Source organism: Octopus sinensis, linkage group LG25 (assembly GCF_006345805.1).
Source record: "Octopus sinensis linkage group LG25, ASM634580v1, whole genome shotgun sequence".
Taxonomy (NCBI): domain Eukaryota; kingdom Metazoa; phylum Mollusca; class Cephalopoda; order Octopoda; family Octopodidae; genus Octopus; species Octopus sinensis.
In genome coordinates, this window is record NC_043021.1 from 15,549,966 (window position 1) to 15,568,906 (window position 18,941).

Sequence of the window (18,941 nt, forward strand, 5' to 3'; positions counted from 1 at the left end):
CCTCTCTTCTTTGTTTCTTTACAACTTTTTTGTTTTTTTCTCTTTTACTTCTCTTTCTTTCTTTCCTTCTCTCTCATTTCCTTTATTTTGTTTCATTGTCCCCTCTCTCTCTCTCTCTCTCTCTCTCGTTTTTTTTCCATTTCTTTTGCTTCCTCTCTATTTTCTTTCTTTTACCATTTCCTTTGCACCCCCTCTACATTCCCCATATACTTGTCATCATTACATTTGTACCTCTTACTTTAACTCCCTATCTCTTTTACTCTCTCTCTCTCCCTCTCTCTCTCTCACCCTCTCTATATACTGTACAGTGTGACTGGAGAAACCAACCAACCAACCAACAGCATGTCAGCTATTATTATTATCTAAAGCATGTCGGTGTTGCTAATAAGTTAACTCTGAAACCACATAGTTTCAGGTGCAGTTCCATGCCCTGGTGCCATGAGTAAGTACCTTTTACTACAGGCTGCCCAAAGCCTTGTGAATGGATCTGGCCAGTGGAGACTGAAATGGAAGTCAGTCATATATTTTTGTTTGTGGGAACATGTCTGGACTAGCAGGAAATGTTAACTTGCTTGGGAACAGGGGACAGGGTTGGTGACGGGAAGAGAATTTGGACCTGGGGCTTCTGTTTCAAGAAATCTCACCTGACCCATACAAGCACAGAAAAAGTGACACTAAAATAATGACAGCTACAGTCAAATGACTGAAACATATAAAGACTAAAGAAATATATATATATATTATTTTTTTGTTGATCTTTCTATCATGGAATAGGACATTTTATATTAAGCCTAGTACTTATTCTATCGGTCTCTTTTGGCTGAACCACTAAGTTACAGAATGTAAACACACCAGCACTAGTTGTCAAGCGGTGTTGGGGGCACAAACACTAGACACAAAGACACATACTCACATAGATGTATGTATATATATATGTATGTGCAATGGGCTTCTTTCAGTTTCCATGTACCAAATCCACTCACAAAGCTTTGGTTGGCCCAAGGCTATAGTAGATGACACTTGCCCAAGGTGCCACACAGTGAGACTGAACCTGGAACTATGTGGTTAGGAACCAAGCTTCTTACCACACACACACCACACACACACACACACATATATATATCGTTTTCCATGTGTGTGCAGTCAGATGTATGACTGCTACTGGTAAATATACAACAGGTGTTCTCAACCATTCTTTATCTGTGGACCCTTTTCATTACTATTCTATTCTGGTGGACCCTTTTAGCCACTTTGTGTTTAAAAACTAGTTTTATAGCAACTGCTATTCCACCCAGCTACTGAGACTAAATTACCAAAGGTAATTTGCAGTGAGCTGGCAGAATCATTAGCATGCCAAGCAAAATGCTTAGCAGTGTTTCATCTGCCGTTACGTTTTGAGTTCAAATTCCGCTGAGGTTGACTGCTTTTCATCCTTTCTGGGTCGATAGATTAAGTACGAGTTACGCTGTGGGAGAGATGTAATTGACTTAATCCCTTTGTCTGTCCTTGTTTGTCCCCTCTATGTTTAGCCCCCTGTGGTCAGTAAACAAATGAATTATTAATGCAAACATAGAGGTAGCAAGCTGGCAGAATCTTTACCTCATCAGACAAAATACTTTACAGTATTTCTTTTGATTCATTATGTTCTGAGTTCAAATTCTGCTGAGGTTGACATAGCCTTTCATCCTTGGTTAAAGGAAGTACCAGTCAAGTAGTGTAATAAGCTTTACCCCTCCCCTCAAAATTGCTGCCCTGGTGCCAATTATAGAAAGAATTATTTGTGCAGTCATGGATGGTTTAGAAGTTTGTCTTGTGGCCATATAGTTTCTCATTCAGTCCCACTGCATGGTACCTTGGGCAAGTATTTTCTACTATATTTCCAAACCAACCAATGCCTTGAGAGTAAATTTCTGGAGATGGAAACTAAACTTGCTAAATGCACGTACTTGTGTGTGAGTGTGTGTGTGTGTGTGTGTGTGTGTGTGTGTGTGTGTGTGTGTGTGTATGTATGTGTGCGTGTGCGTGCTTTTATGTTTGCAACCCTCACCACTTGACAACCAGTGTTTGTTGGTTTACATCCCTTTGTCGTATCAGTTCTGCAAAAACCTAAGTACCACACCTAAATTAAGTACTGTGACTGATTTGTTTGACTAAATCCTGCAAGGCAGTGCTACAGCATGGCCACTATCCAATGACTGAAACAAGCAAAAGAGTAAAAGAACGGGAAGAACAAACATGGTATAAAAAAAAATTTTAATGTTAAGAAGAAGAAAACTGCAGCAGAGATGTGTGATAGGGTGTCAGGCATTGCATGCTGACCATCATATAACTTGTTGAACATATGCATTGCATTTTTGTTCTTCTCTTCCGTTTTACAAATTCAGTGTGCATCGTGCATTGAATGTCCATTCTCCTTTTTCCGGTTCCTACTCAAAACTGTTTACAGATCACAACCATCTCATAAACCTGCGTTCATGAGGAACACTTTGCGCTCCGATGGTTGTGAGATAAGAAAGAACTGTGGAATGTTGGGACATGGTGCCATCCATTGGCCAGGAACTTCTGCCAGTTGCAAATGGAAATCAGAGACTGTGGAACGTTCTTTGTCAGTACACTTGACCAAGATAGAGGTGGTGGTGGTGGTGGTGGTGGTGGTTTTGGTAGTGGGTCCACTTAAGGCCTTCCCCTCCAAACTGGAAGGGAGTAGGTGTAATAACAAAGTCTTGTGATGAAAAGGAATTCAGAGTAATTGGTTTGAATAAGAAGAAACAAGTATTTCTCTGTTTTGTTTTGTTTTGTTTTTTGTTATATTTTTCTTGACAGTCAATCATTAAATAGATTCACTCATATATATATATATATATATATATATATATATATATATATATATATAACGGGAAAGTTTACGAAAAAAACAAAAGACGAAGGCAGGTGGAGTACAAACAAACAAATGTATTAGTATAGCGCTCAGGAATAGAAATAGAAAAAGTCTTTTACGTTTCGAGCCTACGCTCTTTGACAGAAAGATACAGAGAAAAAAAAAAGGAGAGAAACATATATATATATATGTATGTATGTATGTATACACATTAAGAAATGTATAGTAAATGCAAAGACAATTTGGAAAGCAGATACAAAAAGTCCCCATCTCCTCATCAATTATCAGCCAGTGGGTCAAATGCAATTTTGTGCCTTTAACGATTGTGGGGTGTGTGGTTGTGTATGCTTGTATTTGTGGGTATGTGTGAGAGATCAATCTTTGTATGTCTATTAATGTGTGTGTGTGTGTGCCTGCACATGTGTACATCAGTGTGTACACATGCTTATAGCAATGTGCACGTGTGTGTATGTGCATATGAATGTGTGTTTATGTGTAGATTTTTGTGTGTTCATGTGCATATCAACGTGTGTTTATTGGTGTGTATACCATGTACATGTGTTCATGTGTGTGTGTTTAGTCATTGTTCCTACAAGTGTCACTCTTTTAACATGTTACTCATTTTTATTCTCGTTATTTCATTTCATTTGTAAATTTAATTAATATTTTTCTCTTTTTTTCACTACTTTTTGATTTCTTTTGGTCCATTTTTTTCTTTCTTTTTTTTTAGTTTTGTACTTCATTATTGTCCAATGTGCTACCAATTCATTCAGTTTTCTCTCTCTCTCTCTCTCTTCATTCCTCTGTCTACCTGTCTGTCTCTCCCACACTCTTTCACTCTCTCTTCTTCCCTTTTGCTCTTTCTCTGGCTTTCACAATAACTCTCTCTCTCTCTCTTGTATGGATTAAATCTATTTAAAACAAATGAAACATCAAGGCTATTAACATTGAGTAGGTTTACAGTAAGGGAGAGAAGTCAGGAAGAATTACAACAGCAGCTGTAGTAGTAATAGCAGCAGCAGTACTTCATACACCCACCCTTCCAGCTCACCACTGTGGTGTTATGAAAACAACTTAAATATAATTATATATTTTATTCAATGTATTTCCTTACACATATATATATCATTGCTATTATGTTAAACGGTTGTATGTCCAAATTTGGCCAAATACATTTGATTTCACTATTTACTTTTGCTTGTAATAGCCAGTTCTTTTGATCAAACTGTTGTATCTCCAGCTGCTTTCAGATGCCAAAATATCAAAAATTGTCGAAGTGTAGTACAACAGTTTTACTATGGAACGGTGAACTTTTTTGCATAAAAGCAATGACATATGTATATATAAATGTATGTATCTATGTATATATATAAATGTATGTATCTATGTATATATATACGGCCATATCACATTGAAAACACCGGTTCTCACCCAATCACCGAAGTTAAGCAATGTCGAGCCTAGTTAGTATATAAATGTATGTATCTATGTATATATATAAATGTATGTATCTATGTATATATATACGGCCATATCACATTGAAAACACCGGTTCTCACCCAATCACCGAAGTTAAGCAATGTTGAGCCTTGTTAGTACTGAGACAGGTGACCGCTTGGGAAACCTAGGTGTTATAAACATCTTTTATTCCTATATGTGAATGTGCATGGCTCAGTGGTTAGAGTGTCAGGTTCACAAGCATGAGGTAGTGAGTTTGATTCTTAGAGCAGGCTGCGTGTTGTGTTCTTGAGCAAAGCACTTTATTTCACATTGCTCCAGTTCTCTCAGCTGTGGAAATGAGTTGCAACATCACTGGTGCCAAGTTCTATTGCCTTCACCATTGCCAACAGAAGTGGTGTGGAGAGGGGGCGGCTGGTATGCATGGGAGACTGTTGGTCTTCCACAAACAACCTGGCCTAGACTTGTTCCTCGGAAGGGAACTTTCTAGGGGCAGTCTCATGATCATTCTTAACCGAAGGGGGTCTTTGCCCCTTATATACATACACACATATATGACATCACTTTAAGTATCATTGTTCTAGCATCCACTTATCCATGGATTGGATGGAATATGTTGAAGCAAATTTTCTATGGCTGGATGCCCTTCCCATTGCCAACTCTCAGTTGTTTTCAAATAATGTACTTCCCCAGACCAGACTTGTTTTCATTGAATATTGGAAGCAAAGGACTCCACTTATGTGACGGTGACACTTGCATGATGCGAAGGCAAGGAGTCATAACACACATGCGCTGACACCTACATACACACATACATACATATATAATTTATTTTATGTTTCTTAATAACTACTTGTATCTTATCTTATATGCATAGAATAATATACTATATGTATGTTAGTATGGTTATCATTTTGATAAATAAATAAGTCAACATTTTAATGTCCTAAAGTTGATGAACCAACTAATGTGCTTCACCATTTTCTTATTTACAATATAAATTAATGGTAAAATATTTCTTTACCTTCACCCATTTAATACAATAAGTTAATTGTTTTGCAATTAAAAACACTTGTGTATTAATAATTGGGTATTATACCAACAGTATATTGGATAAACATTATCCCTTTGTGGTTTGTACCCACAACCCCTAACTTTCTTTATATATATTCAAAATGTGACCGTGTGTGTACTGTTGGTGATTTTTTTCCTGTCTTCCCTTCTCTGGATCTCTCCTTCTATGTTTCCGACGAAGAGCTCCGCTCGAAACGTTAAACCCTCCTTTCCTGAGCGTCCAATAATACTATATTTGTTCCATGTCCTTGCGTTGTTGTGTTTTTTTGTGCTTTCTTGTTTGGATTAACTTTATATATATATATATATATATATATATGATGGGCTTCTTTCAGTTTCTGTTAGCCAAATCCATTCACAAGGCTTTGGTTAGCATGGGGCTATAGAATTGCTCAAGGTTCCACACAGTGGGATTGAACTAGGAACTATGCGGTTGGAAAGCAAACCTCTTAGCACACAGCCACGCCTGCACCTATCACAACCATACTTAAGTCTGTGTGTGTTTATATATATACACATTTAATCCATAATCATTAGTTTGAAAAAACATTTTGCCAAATTAATGATTATGGATTAAATATTTATTGACTCTTTGAGTTCTTTATTCAAAATGAACAGACATAACTTCTTTGAAATTGCCCCCCACCACCTCCTGGAACAGTATATATCTATATATCTATCTATCTATCTATCTATCTATCTATCTATATATATATATATATATATATATATAGATAGATATAGATATATGTAAATGGTTGTTTTTATGTATGGTTGTATGTAAAAAACAAGTCTGACATTAAACTGAAGGAGCATTCGGTACCTTTCAATTGGGTAACATATTTATTTTCATTTTTATGAGGAAAAGGTTGACAGTTACTTTGAAGTTTTTAAAATTTGAGCTTGAAAGCCATCATCAGACTGCAAATTAAATTGTTTTCCCCGCAAGCTTTATATACGTGTGCGTGTGTGTGCACGGGCATATGTATATGCACACGCACACACACACATATTCAATACTAAACTTAAGAAATAACATTTTGTTACATATGTTTACTTCCATCATATATTTATATATGGCGCAGGAGTGGCTGCGTGGTAAGTAGCTTGCTAACCAACCACATGGTTCCGGGTTCAGTCCCACTGCGTGGCATCTTGGGCAAGTGTCTTCTGCTATAGCCCCGGGCCGACCAATGCCAGAAACTGAAAGAAGCCTGTCGTATATATGTATATATATATATATATATATATATATGTATGTGTGTGTGTCTGTGTTTGTCCCCCTAGCATTGCTTGACAACCGATGCTGGTGTGTTTATGTCCCCGTCACTTAGCGGTTCGGCAAAATAGACCGATAGAATAAGTACTGGGCTTACAAAGAATGTCCCGGGGTCGAGTTGCTCGACTAAAGGTGGTGCTCCAGCATGGTCGCAGTCGAATGACTGAAACAAGTAAAAGAGTAAAGAGTATATATATAATATCATACATAGCAATGTATTTTATAATGTGTGTGTGTGTGTGCTAGTGTAGCTGTGTGTGTGTGCTGGTGTGGCTGTGTGGTAAGAGGCAACCATCTTACCACACAGTTCTGGTTCCGATTTCAATCCTTGTGCATGGCACCTCTGGCAAGTGTCTTTTCTATAGCCCTTGGACCAACCAAAGCCTTGTGGGTGGATTTGGTAGGCAGAAACTGAAGGAGCCCATTGTGTGTTTGTTGTTTGTTTCCCACCACCTCATGACAACTGGCGTTGGCTTGCTTATGTTCCTGTAACTTAGCTGATCATCCAAAGAGACCCATAGAATAAGTTCCAGGTTTTAAAAAGTAAATGTATTGGGGTTCAGTTAGTTTGATGCAACCCTTCAGTGTGTGTTGCCCCAGCATGGTCTCTGTCCAATGACTGAAACAAATAAAAGATAAAAGATAAGTATATTGACCTTTTTCTGGAGGCAATTCTGTGAAATGCTAATCAACCCACAACTGGGGGCCCTGACAAGTGCTTGTACTCTTGACCAGAGTTAGCAGTAAGAACACCCATAAAACATATTCCTTCAAATACTTGCAGGGTACTCTCGACAAAATTGATAGCTCCTGTTACCTAGGTAACCAGATTAGTAGTGGAGAAGGATTTTCTGAAGCAATGGCAACAAAGGGTTTCTCTCTTTGAATGAAGGGCAGATTGTGTGATGTTATGTGATAGCTAAACGTAAGGCATTGAATGTGAAGGACTTGTGAAGGGCTGGAAGGAAATGAGAGAAAAACAGGGTGTGATAAGGCAAGTGATATGCAAGAGACATGTTATGTGTATGGAGGTGGAGGAGGATGGGAAGCCAAGTGCCAGGCTATGGTAGTGGAGGGAGACCTGTTGAAGGGGGAGCCTTGAGAAGACATGGTGCAGGGGTGGTGAAGGCTGGCTAATGGGGATGAGGATAACAAGCTGGGAGACAATTTGCTGGGCAAGAGCCATCCAAGCCATGCAGGCATGGAAAGACATGTGTATGATGGTGATGATGATGATGACGATGATTATGATGATGACTATTTACTTTGGAGTGTTAGCCTATACCAGTTGGATAGATGTTTGTTGAATCAATAGTTTGATAATGTAGACAGGGCTGTGTACAGTTGGGTTTGTCGGTTGGTCGGTCGTCTCGTGTAACACTAACAAACAGACACACACACTCACACACACATTCACACACACACACACACTCACACACACTCACACACACACACACACACACACACACACTCACACACACCTCACCCGTACTAAATGGTAACTGGACCGATATATCAAGAGTCCACCAGGATAGAATGTGATGATGGAGGCGGGTCGTGGGGGCGGGCAGGGATGGACTGCGGTGGGGGAAGATGGGGGTGGAGTGTGGTTTAGTGTGTGTGGTGTTTTTTGTTTATTTATCGGAAGTAAATAAATGATGAACACTCATACGCAAACATACACACCCACATACACTCTCCCGCGCACACACATCCAGATACAGACTCCTAACATTCGCACATACATTCCTACAATATAGTCACATGCTCTTATACACCTACAAACACATACACGCGCTCACACACACACACATACACACCTAGAAACGATCACACACCTAAAAACAAAAACTCTCAGATACAGATAAAGTCTCCTTCGCTCACATGTGCACACACACACACACACACACACCACACACACATGATCCCACACATGCAAACTTGAAAGCTCACTCATACATAGACATGCTACTGCATACACACATAGATATATACATGTGTACAACCATGCATACATACACATATGCTTGCATGCACACACTCACACAGACTGACAGAGGGATATGCACACCAATACATATCTCCCATATGTGCAGATATACTTTAACAACTGCAAACAATGTTATCATGGTTACTTAACACCACAACACTTGTTGGAATGTTGTAGGAGGAAATTTAAAATCGCTCTTTTTTTTATTCTAAAGAAGAAAAAAAATAACAAAGACAATTTTTTTTTATTTCTTTGTCTTTTTTAATTTTATTAATTAATGAAGTATTTACCAATTTTATATAACATGGCGGCGAGCTGGCAGGAATGGCAGCGAGCTGGCAGAATCGTTAGCACACCGGGCGAAATACCTATTGGTATTTCGTCTGCCGTTACGTTCTGAGTTCAAATTCCGCCGAGGTTAACTTTGCCTTTCATCTTTTTGGGGTCGGTTTAAATAAGTTCCAGTTACGCACTGGGGTTGATGTATTCGACTTAAACCCTTTGTCTGTCCTTGTTCGTCCCCTCTATGTTTAGCCCCTATGGGCAATAAAGAAATATATCACCATGATCACGGTGACCGACCAGGCTATCAGATGTTGCTACACATCGCTGGTCACAATGTGCTTCGCATTGTTTTAGCCTTCAAATGATGCCACCCTGCTGGCTAAGCGAGCAGGCCAACAGAAGAAAGAGTGGGAGAAAGAGTGGCGAAAGAGTACAGCAGGGACCGCCACCACCCACTGCCGGAGCCTCGTGGAGCTTTAGGTGTTTTCGCTCAATAAACACTCACAACGCCCGGCCTGGGAATCGAAACCGCGATCCTATGACCACGAGTCCGCTGCCCTAACCACTGGGCCATTGTGCCTCCACATAAAGAAATATATATAACAGTTAATGTATTAAACATTGACGTGAAAGCCTCTACGTGTTTCCTTGTCTTGCTAGAAATAGCAGTCCCTCATAATCACAGCCCACCTTACAAACTATTATCAGACACAGTGTATCTAGGACTACACTGCATAATATAATTCTAGATAAAACTATGTTTGAAAATAAAATGGATGGTCACAGTTGGGTCACCTTTAATCATAGATCTGCTGAATAAGAGCCTACCAGATGCTAAACAACAGTAACAACATGATTTGGTATACTACTGTTGTTTAGCCCAGGGTCAGCTCTCATCAGATGGATCTATGATCACAGGCATTCCATCTGTTTTTCATATGTAGGTTGTATTTTGAGGAGTATTTGGCACCTGTTCCTAGCATGAAAATGATATCCTCATTAATTTAACAGGTTGTGCTTGAAGATAAAGATGAGGATGTAGATACAGAGATGCTGTTCTACAATAAATTTATGGCAAGAATGGCCTAACCTTAAGTACAAATCTACAAGCCTGTGAATGACAACTAGAGGAGGATATTTGCCCTCGATGGTCAGAGTAACCCTGAGTCTATGGGGTACGGCTCCCATACTAGGGACCTCTCTTTGTTGTATTTATTTCACATTATTTTGTCTTATTTACTCATTTTTGTGTGCCTCATCACTGTTTTCTCCTCTGTCTCGTACACATATTCCTTGTGTTTTGGTCTTGATGACAAATAAAGAAGGCACTTAGCAGAATTCTGAGAACATATGAAAAATTACTGGTGGTATTTATTTCAGTTTTTTTTATGTTCTGTGTTCAGCACAAATGTTGGGCCTCATGAAGTTCCTTTCGAGTGTTGGGCCTCACAAAGGCAAAGTGGCTGAGTTCCTTTCGAGTGTTGGGCCTCACAGAGACAATGACTGAGACCTTTGGCATTATGTCATGCTTGAGAAGAAGGCCCATCAAACCGTGCAAAATCACAGTTGTGGCAGATACTGGTATCATGCAAATGGCACCCATGCCAGTGGCACATAAAAGCACCCATTACACTCCTGGAGTCGTTGGCATTAGGAAGGACATCCAGCTGTAGAAAACCATGTCAAATCAGACTGGAATCTGGTGCAGCCTTCCAGTGTACTAGCCCAGTCAAGCCATCCAACCCATGCCAGCATGGACAACGGATGTTAAATGATGATGATGATGTGTTCAACACAAACTACCATAGTTGATTTTGCCCTTCATCTTTCGGAGTCAATAAAATCAGTACCAATTGAATACTGGTGAATGTAACCGACTTCACCCCTGCTCACAAAATTTCAGGCCTTGTGCCTATAGTAGAAAGGATTATTATTATAATTATTAAAGGTATTATAAAAGGAGAAAGGGGCTCTCTACCCCCCTTTTGACCAGGCTCCCGTGGCTTTTATGGGTTTTTCCACGTGAGACCTTTTCTTTTTTTGAAGCGTCTCCTCTATTGGGAGTTTTGTAAATTGTTGAATTTTTTTGTTGTTGTAAAGCTTGTTTACACGGACTTTTTTCATTCGAAAAACAGACAAAACCTTTTGTAACCTTTCGTCCTGTTTTGTCCCTTTATGTTTTCCAATCATATTTGTCAGCCCTTGTGGCCAATAAAAAGAATTAATTATTATTATTATTATTATTATTATTGAGGCAGTGGAGGACAATCAGTAAAGCACTGATCGAAGCACCCTTGTGCTGTTTTGCGTGATCTGTTTTTTTCTGTTTTGTGTTCAAGTTCTGCCAAAGTTGGCTTGCCTTTCACCTCTGCGAGGGTCAATGGAAAACGTACCATCAAGTTCTGGGACCAATTAAATCAACCTGTGCCCCACCCCAACCAACATACATGTCTGCTGCCTCTGTTTGAAATTATTACTATCATCATTACCTTTCTTGTCAACAAATCACCATCGTCATCTCATAACAATGACGTGTTTCGTCAACAGCATCATTATCATCATTATCATCATCATCACTATTCTTATCTTTTATTTTCTCTCTCTTTTTTTTTTTTTTCAAGTTATTTCAGACCCATTTAATTGTGTGTAAACCCTCATGACCTCAGCATGCTGTGTGTGTGTGTACATGTGTGCATGCTGTGTGTGCATGTGTGCATGTGTGCAACTGCCTGAATGTTTCTGTGTAAGTGTATGCATACGCCTGCACGTGTTTACATGTGATTTTATGAATGTGTGTGTGTGTGTGTGTTTCAGGTTACGGATGTGCAGGAATGTGTGTGTATGTGTGCAGATTCAAACTCTAATGAATCTGTTTGCAACTACAGCAAACAGTTACTCTGTGTGTGTGTACACATTCATATATATATAATCTTTCTCTCTCACTCTCTCTCTCTCCCTCTCTCTCCCCCCCCCTCTCTCTCTCTCTCTCTCTCTCTGCATGTGTATATATTTAAATATATATATGATATTACTTAATTGGTTAGCAATAACGATTGATAATGATAACAGTGATGTCACTAGTAGTGGGGAGGGGGTAGTTAAATTGTAACTGAGATGGAGGTGTCAAACCATACATCTTCAAATTATTATTATTATTATTATTATTATTATTATTACTTGCTTTGACTCAGGTTTGGTCTTATTCATGGTAGGATTTATGTGGGTAGCGGTATCATCTGTAACCTTAGATATCCACAAGTTTTCTATAGTCTTTCAAGTGCTTGGAACCCTCCTGATAATCCTTGCTGTCCCAAAGACACTAACTTTCTGTAGGAGCTCTACTGGGCATTCTATTCCAGTCTTCTTCAGCCATCTGTCTATATCTTTGCTTACTGTTCTCAATGCACCACTTATTGTAGGCAGCTCTCGTACTCCAAATTCTTCTTATTTCAAATTTTAAGAGATTGTATATATATATATATTATATATATATATATATATATTTTTTTTTTTCTACTTTCTATACAATCCTGGAATCAAACGGCCATGGTGGTTTGATAAGTAAGCACCTTGGCTTTATCTTATCTATCATTGTTATGTCCAGTCTATTATCGTCTAACTTCTCTCTCTCTCTCTCTCTCTCTATATATATATATATATATATATACACACGTGTGTATGTACATATATATCCACGAGTACATACATATGTATATATCATGTATATGCATACACACGCACATACATGCAAACATATGTATATATGCACACACACACACACACCACACACACACATATAATAAGCTGTATGTTCTAAACAATAATCTGTTGGTAGCAGTCGTCCGTTTCTTATATCTTCGTGTGAGAGGTTAGCATGTGTTGGGCAGCTGATCTTGACAACACTGCTGAGGTTTAATGCTGTCCTTTCTCCACCCATACCTGGAGGACAAACATCAGCTCCATTATGTGTGTGCAGACGATATTTTCATTGGAATGCTTTACCAACAATATTTCTAAATTGTTGGATACATTCAGTTGTAGCCATGGTAACGTCAGATATTAATTATTCCACAAGGGCAATTATTGCGACAGATGGTTTCATACATACATGATTATATATGTACAGACACACAACCACACACATAAATACAAATACAGTGTTGCTTTTCCATCATTTCTCATAGAAACATGCTATCTCACTGATCATGTTTTGTAAAAGCATATGATATGCTTGAGAAGACCTGTTGAGTCAAGTAAGACCAATATCGTAGCTGTGACCAGTGACCCCTGACCGGCTTCCATGCTGGTGACATGTAAAAAGCACCATCCATATGTGGTTGATGCCAGCTCCACTGAACTGGCCCCTGTGCCAGTGGCACATAAAAAGCACTATCCAAACATGATCAATGTGAGACCCACCTGACTTGCTCCTGTGCCAGTGGCACATAAAAAGCACACACTACACTCTCAGAGTGGTAGGCGTCAGGAAAGGCATCCATCTGTAGAAACATTGCCAGATCAGATTGGAGCCTGGTGCAGCCTCCTGGCTTGCCAGTCCCCAGTCAAACTGTCCAACCCATGCCAGCATGGAAAATGGACGTTAAAGGATGATGATTGTCCATTTGAATAGGAAAAATCCCACAGAATCTTACATTTCGCCAACCCCAGTACCCTTTCAACTCAATGATTACACCATGTGTTTCCAGTTTCTGGCAAAGTTTCTAGCGTAAAACCTTTACCACCTGGTCAAGCTTCCATTTCTTATATTCTTCCTGTGCCATTATTATATTATTATTATTATTATTATTATTATTGAGTGAGAGAGCAGTTCATGCCATCAAAGTGACACTGGGGTAAAATATACGAAGCCCAATATACCCATCATGACTACCCGTCTGATAAAGGTACACCAGGCACATGCATCACAACCATATGTGCGCGACATGGTGATCTCATATCAAGATAAACAGCACATGACCTTGCAGGTGGGGCCCAGTTAGAATTTTCTTCAGGTTGAGTAGCCCATCCCGCTCAAACGGTCCCTGAATAAGGGTTGCTTAGGATGTTGAAAGAACCACCCATATTTCCAGAGGTGAACTATTCAAACCCCAAAGAATCCCTCTCAACACATGGCTATGATGCTCCCCCACTACTTCTGCTCGTGATCAGAGATGCACATATCGTCAGCCACTAAGGGACATGCTCAACTGGTTAAGGTCAAACAACTGACAAGCAAATCTGTGGTATTGAGCAGAATATTTGCTGTAGCCCATCTTTTATACCAAGACAAAACAATGTACATGATAACACTTCCAATCAGTTAAGATCAGAAGCCATGAGAGCCACTGCCTGGTACTGCATCAGGGCATTATTATTATTATTATTATTATTATTATTATTATTATTATTATTAATAATAATGCAGCAGCAGCAAGCTGGCAGAATCGTTAGCATGCTGGGCAAAATGCTTAGCGGCATTCCATCTGTCTGCACTTTCTGAGATCAGATTCTGCTGAGGTCAATTTTGCCTTTCATCCTTTCAGGGTTGATAAATTAAGTACGAGTTGAGTACTGGGGGGGTTGATGTAATCAAATTAAACACCTCCCCAAACATTTGAGGCCTTGTGCCTATAGTAGAAAGGATTATGATTATTATTATTATTATTATTACTACTACTACTACTAAGTTGGTGTTCTTGCAGAATCATTGGCACACATTTCAAATTGCTTAACAACACTTTGTCCGTCTTTATGTTCTGAGTTCAATCTCTGCTGAAGTCGAATCTGCCTTTCTTATGTTCAGGCTCAATAAAATAAGTACCAATCGGATGCTGGTGGTGGTGGTGGTGAGGGGGGTGTCAATGTAATTGACTTACCCCCTCCCCAAAATTGCTGGCCTTGTGCCAAAATTTGAAAGCATTAGGGATGGCAGAGTAATTCAGCATCTTTGCATGAGGTTTACCCAGAATCACCCTAAGTGGACTGCCTTACTATCAGGAGGTTCTAATTATTTACCTATTATTTCCCTAATTTCTGTTATCCCTCTGTTACATCCCTCAATGTGCTTAGTATCTCCCTTTGACTAATGCAAACCCCACTTTTTTTTTTGTATTTTTCTTTTGTTTTGTTTTTGTGTGCTGTAACCCGTCCTTCGATATTGTCCTCCATGTCTTGGGCGCTTGTAGCCTTCAAAAAGAAATCATTATCATTATTGTTTTGGCACACTCAGCAAAATACTTAGTGGTGTTTCGCTTGTCGCTACGTTCTGAGTTAAATTTCTGCTAAAGTCAACTTTGCCTTTCATCCTTTTGGGGTCAATAAATTAAGTACCAGTGATACACTGTGGTCGATGTTATCAATTCATCCCTTCCCTCCAAAAATGACTGCCCTTGTGGCAAAATTTGGAACGACTATTATGATTACCTCCACCTTACGTAAGGCGGAGGTATTGTTTTCAGTCGCATTTGTTTGTTTGACCATTGATAAGGTATCTCAAGAACCGCTGGATGGATTCGGGTGCAACTTTCAGGGATATTTGGCCTCATGACTGACCCAAACTGATCAGATTTTGGGGCCGATCTGGTACTGGACAAAGATTCTGGATTATTTTTCCTGTTTTTTTTTTTTTTTTTTTTTTTTACTTAATTTTTGAGAGCAGTCGGGTTAATTTTCAGTATTCTCGTTTGTGAGAGCAGTCAAGTTTATTTCAGATATTCTCATTTTAAAAATCATCTCCGGCTAATCATTGAGAGACGTTGGTGTTGCCTTGGCGGAGGTTTGCACTCTCTGAGTGTTCTTATTATTAGGTCGAGGTCAACTTTACCTTTCATCCTTTCGGGGTTGATAAAATAAGTACCAGTCTTGTACTGGGATCGATGTATCAGCTAATCCCCTTCCCATCAACCTTCAGGCCTTGTGCCTATAGTAGAAAGGTTTATTATTATTTTAGGTGGTGAGCTGGCAGAATCATTAGTGCACTGGATGAAATGCTTAATGGTATTTCACCCATCCCTACGTTCTGAGTTCAAATCCCACCAAGGTCGACTTTGCCTTTCATCCTTTCGGAGTCGATAAATTAAGTACCAGTTACATACAGGGGTCGATATAATCGACTTAATCCGTTCGTCTGTCCTTGTTTGTCCCCTCTTTGTTTAGCCCCTTGTGGGTAGTAAAGAAATAGGTATTTCGCCCATTGCTACGTTCTGAGTTCAAATCCCACCAAGGTCGACTTTGCCTTTCATCTTTTTGGGATTGATAAAATAAGTACCAGTGAAACACTGGGGTCAATGTAATCGATTCATCCCCTCCCCCAAAATTGCTGCCCTTGTGGAAAATTTTGAAACCATTATTATTATCATTATTAGCACACTGGACAAAATGCTTAGCAGCATTTCACCCGTCGCTACATACCGAGTTCAAATTCTCCCGAGGTCAACTTTACCTTTCGTCCTTTCAGGGGTCAATAAATTAAATACCAGTGAGATACTGGGGTCGGTGTAATCGACTAGTCTCCCCTTCACAAAAATGGATGCACTTGTGGCAGAATTTGAAACCATTATTAAGGTGTTGAGCTGGTAGAATCCTTTACAACACCAGGCAAAATGCTTGGCAGCATTTTCACCTGTCTTTCAAATTCTGAGTTCAAATTTTGCCAATGTTTGCCTTTGCCTTTCATCCTTAAGGGGTCAGTAAAATAATTACCAGTTGAGCACTGGGGTCGATGTAATCAACTAGGTCCCCACCCCCACCCCATCCCAAACTTGCTGGCCTTGTGCCAAAATTTGAAACCATTATTATTATTACTCTCTTTACTCTTTTACTTGTTTCAGTCATTTGACTGCGGCCATGCTGGAGCACCGCCTTTAGTCGAGCAACTCGACCCCGGGACTTATTCTTTTTTGTAAGCCCAGTACTTATTCTATCGGTCTCTTTTTGCCAAACCGCTAAGTGACGGGGATGTAAACACACCAGCATCGGTTGTCAAGCAATGCTAGGGGAACAAACACAGACACACAAACACACATACATATATATATATATTGTTATATTTCGGAATGGTCATATTGCCAGTTTAGCCAATAATTTTTAAACAAATATTTAAACGTATATATATATATATATATATATATATATATATATACATACATATATACGACAGGCTTCTTTCAGTTTCCGTCTACCAAATCCACTTGCAAGGCATTGGTCGGCCCGGGGCTATAGCAGAAGACACTTGCCCAAGATGCCACGCAGTGGGACTGAACCCGGAACCATGTGGTTGGTTAGCAAGCTACTTACCACACAGCCACTCCTGCGCCTATTATTATTATTATTATTGTTGTTGTTGTTGTTGTTGTTGTTTTACAATTCAATGGAGAAATATAGAAGTATAGAAACAGTAACTGGTTCAACACACAATCGTCGGCCAGGAAGTAAGTGCTCTATATTTACTAACTGAGCAGATCTATAATTTGGTGGTGGTGGGTGGTGTGATAATGTAGCCAACGATGGAGATAATGGTGGTGGCAGTGGCGGTCGTTGTCGTTGTTGTAGTAGTAGTAGTATTGTCGGTGGTTATTGTAATGATTGGGCAGAATCAGCTTAGTGTTGGAGATGTTGGTGGTTATGATGATGATGACAAAACTGGTGAATAAGAGGTGGTGGTGGTGGTGGTGGTGAGAGGAGTGACAATGACTTACAGCTATGAATTGTTATTGGTAGTGGTAGTAGCAGTAGTAGTAGTAGTAACCTTATTGGTTGTAAATTTACTGCTTGAGTGAAAGTAGCTTGGTGGTGGTGGTGGTGGTGGTGGCCCTTGTTGGTGGTTACGGTTGAGTGGACTTGTGTTGGAAGGGTGGGTGGGTGACACACACACACACACATATGTTGTATGTGTGTGTGTACTAGTCCAGTAAATACATGTGAGTACCACTACTTCCTCCAACACCATCGCGGCCACCACCACTGACTAACCATCGCTGCTGCTGCTGCTGTTGTTGCTGCAGTAGTACAGTGACGGCAGCAGGGGGGAAAGGGTGAGGGAGTAGGAGAGGACAGCAGCGGTGGTGGTGGTGGTGGTGGTCATAGTATTGTTCCTGGTAGTAATAGTACTAGTAGTGACAGCAAGTGCTAGTAGTAATAGTAGTAGTGGCTGTAACAGCAGCAGCAGCATCAGTGGTGCTCTGTCACTAATCCCTTTGCTCAATAGACCACATAAACATACATACATCTATTCAGACACATACACACATCTATCTATATACACCACACACACACACACACACCACACACACACACACACACATACGCACACACATATGTGTGTATATGCACTGCTGCTGCAAGCTGTTAACCATCAAACCATCGTTACCGTAACAGAGATGCATACCATGTTGCACTTCCGTTCTCTTTTTCGCAGGTGGACTTTACTCCTTTAAATGTCCCGGGTCTGTCAAGCTAATTCGGAGACGTACTGAGTGCCTCCCCTTATTTTTATCTTTTATAAATTTTTTATAATTTTTTTTTTTAATGACATTTTATTAGGTGGGGGTAGTTTTACTGTTTATAAAATATTTTGTTTGTGTTTTATATCAAAGAGGACGTGTACATACATACATACATATATACATATATATACATACATACATACATACATATATATATATATATATATATATGATGTTATATTTTTAAAGAAAACAGTTGTTTTTTTGGAGCTAAAACAGTCCTAGCTGGAGCTTATTTTTATTGTTCTTGTCATTGCTGTGGTTTAAAACGGATATCTTTGTATACACACACACACACAACACACACACACACATTTATATATATATATATATAAATATATGTGTAATAAACATCTGCATACATGCATTAAAATCAACAACATCAGCATCATCATTATCAACATCAACACTGATTCCTCATGGAAGACGAAACCGTCTTCAGTAACAACATAACCGCTCTTTTATATTTCATGG

At 39.4% G+C, this 18,941-nt stretch overlaps 1 protein-coding gene and 1 pseudogene across 16 annotated transcripts in view; both read left to right on the forward strand.

Annotated features, from left to right (window-relative positions):
• The window catches only part of LOC115224303 (protein numb), a 567,004-nt gene that overhangs the window by 376,261 nt on the left and 171,802 nt on the right, over positions 1-18,941 (forward strand). For 13 of the 16 annotated variants that reach the window (XM_029795135.2, XM_029795140.2, XM_036513366.1 and 10 more), the window contains exon 1: positions 18,804-18,941. This exon is cut by the window's right edge and continues 10 nt beyond it. The exons of 1 other annotated variant lie outside the window; for it this stretch is intronic. In XM_029795135.2, coding sequence (XP_029650995.1) covers positions 18,887-18,941 — 55 coding nt within the window. In that variant the 5' untranslated portion in view covers positions 18,804-18,886. Of the gene's footprint in view, positions 1-18,802 lie in introns of those variants that run through there. 2 more of the 16 variants (XM_029795138.2, XM_029795144.2) reach the window with 2 other exon arrangements.
• Positions 4,400-4,518, forward strand: LOC115224583 (annotated as a pseudogene).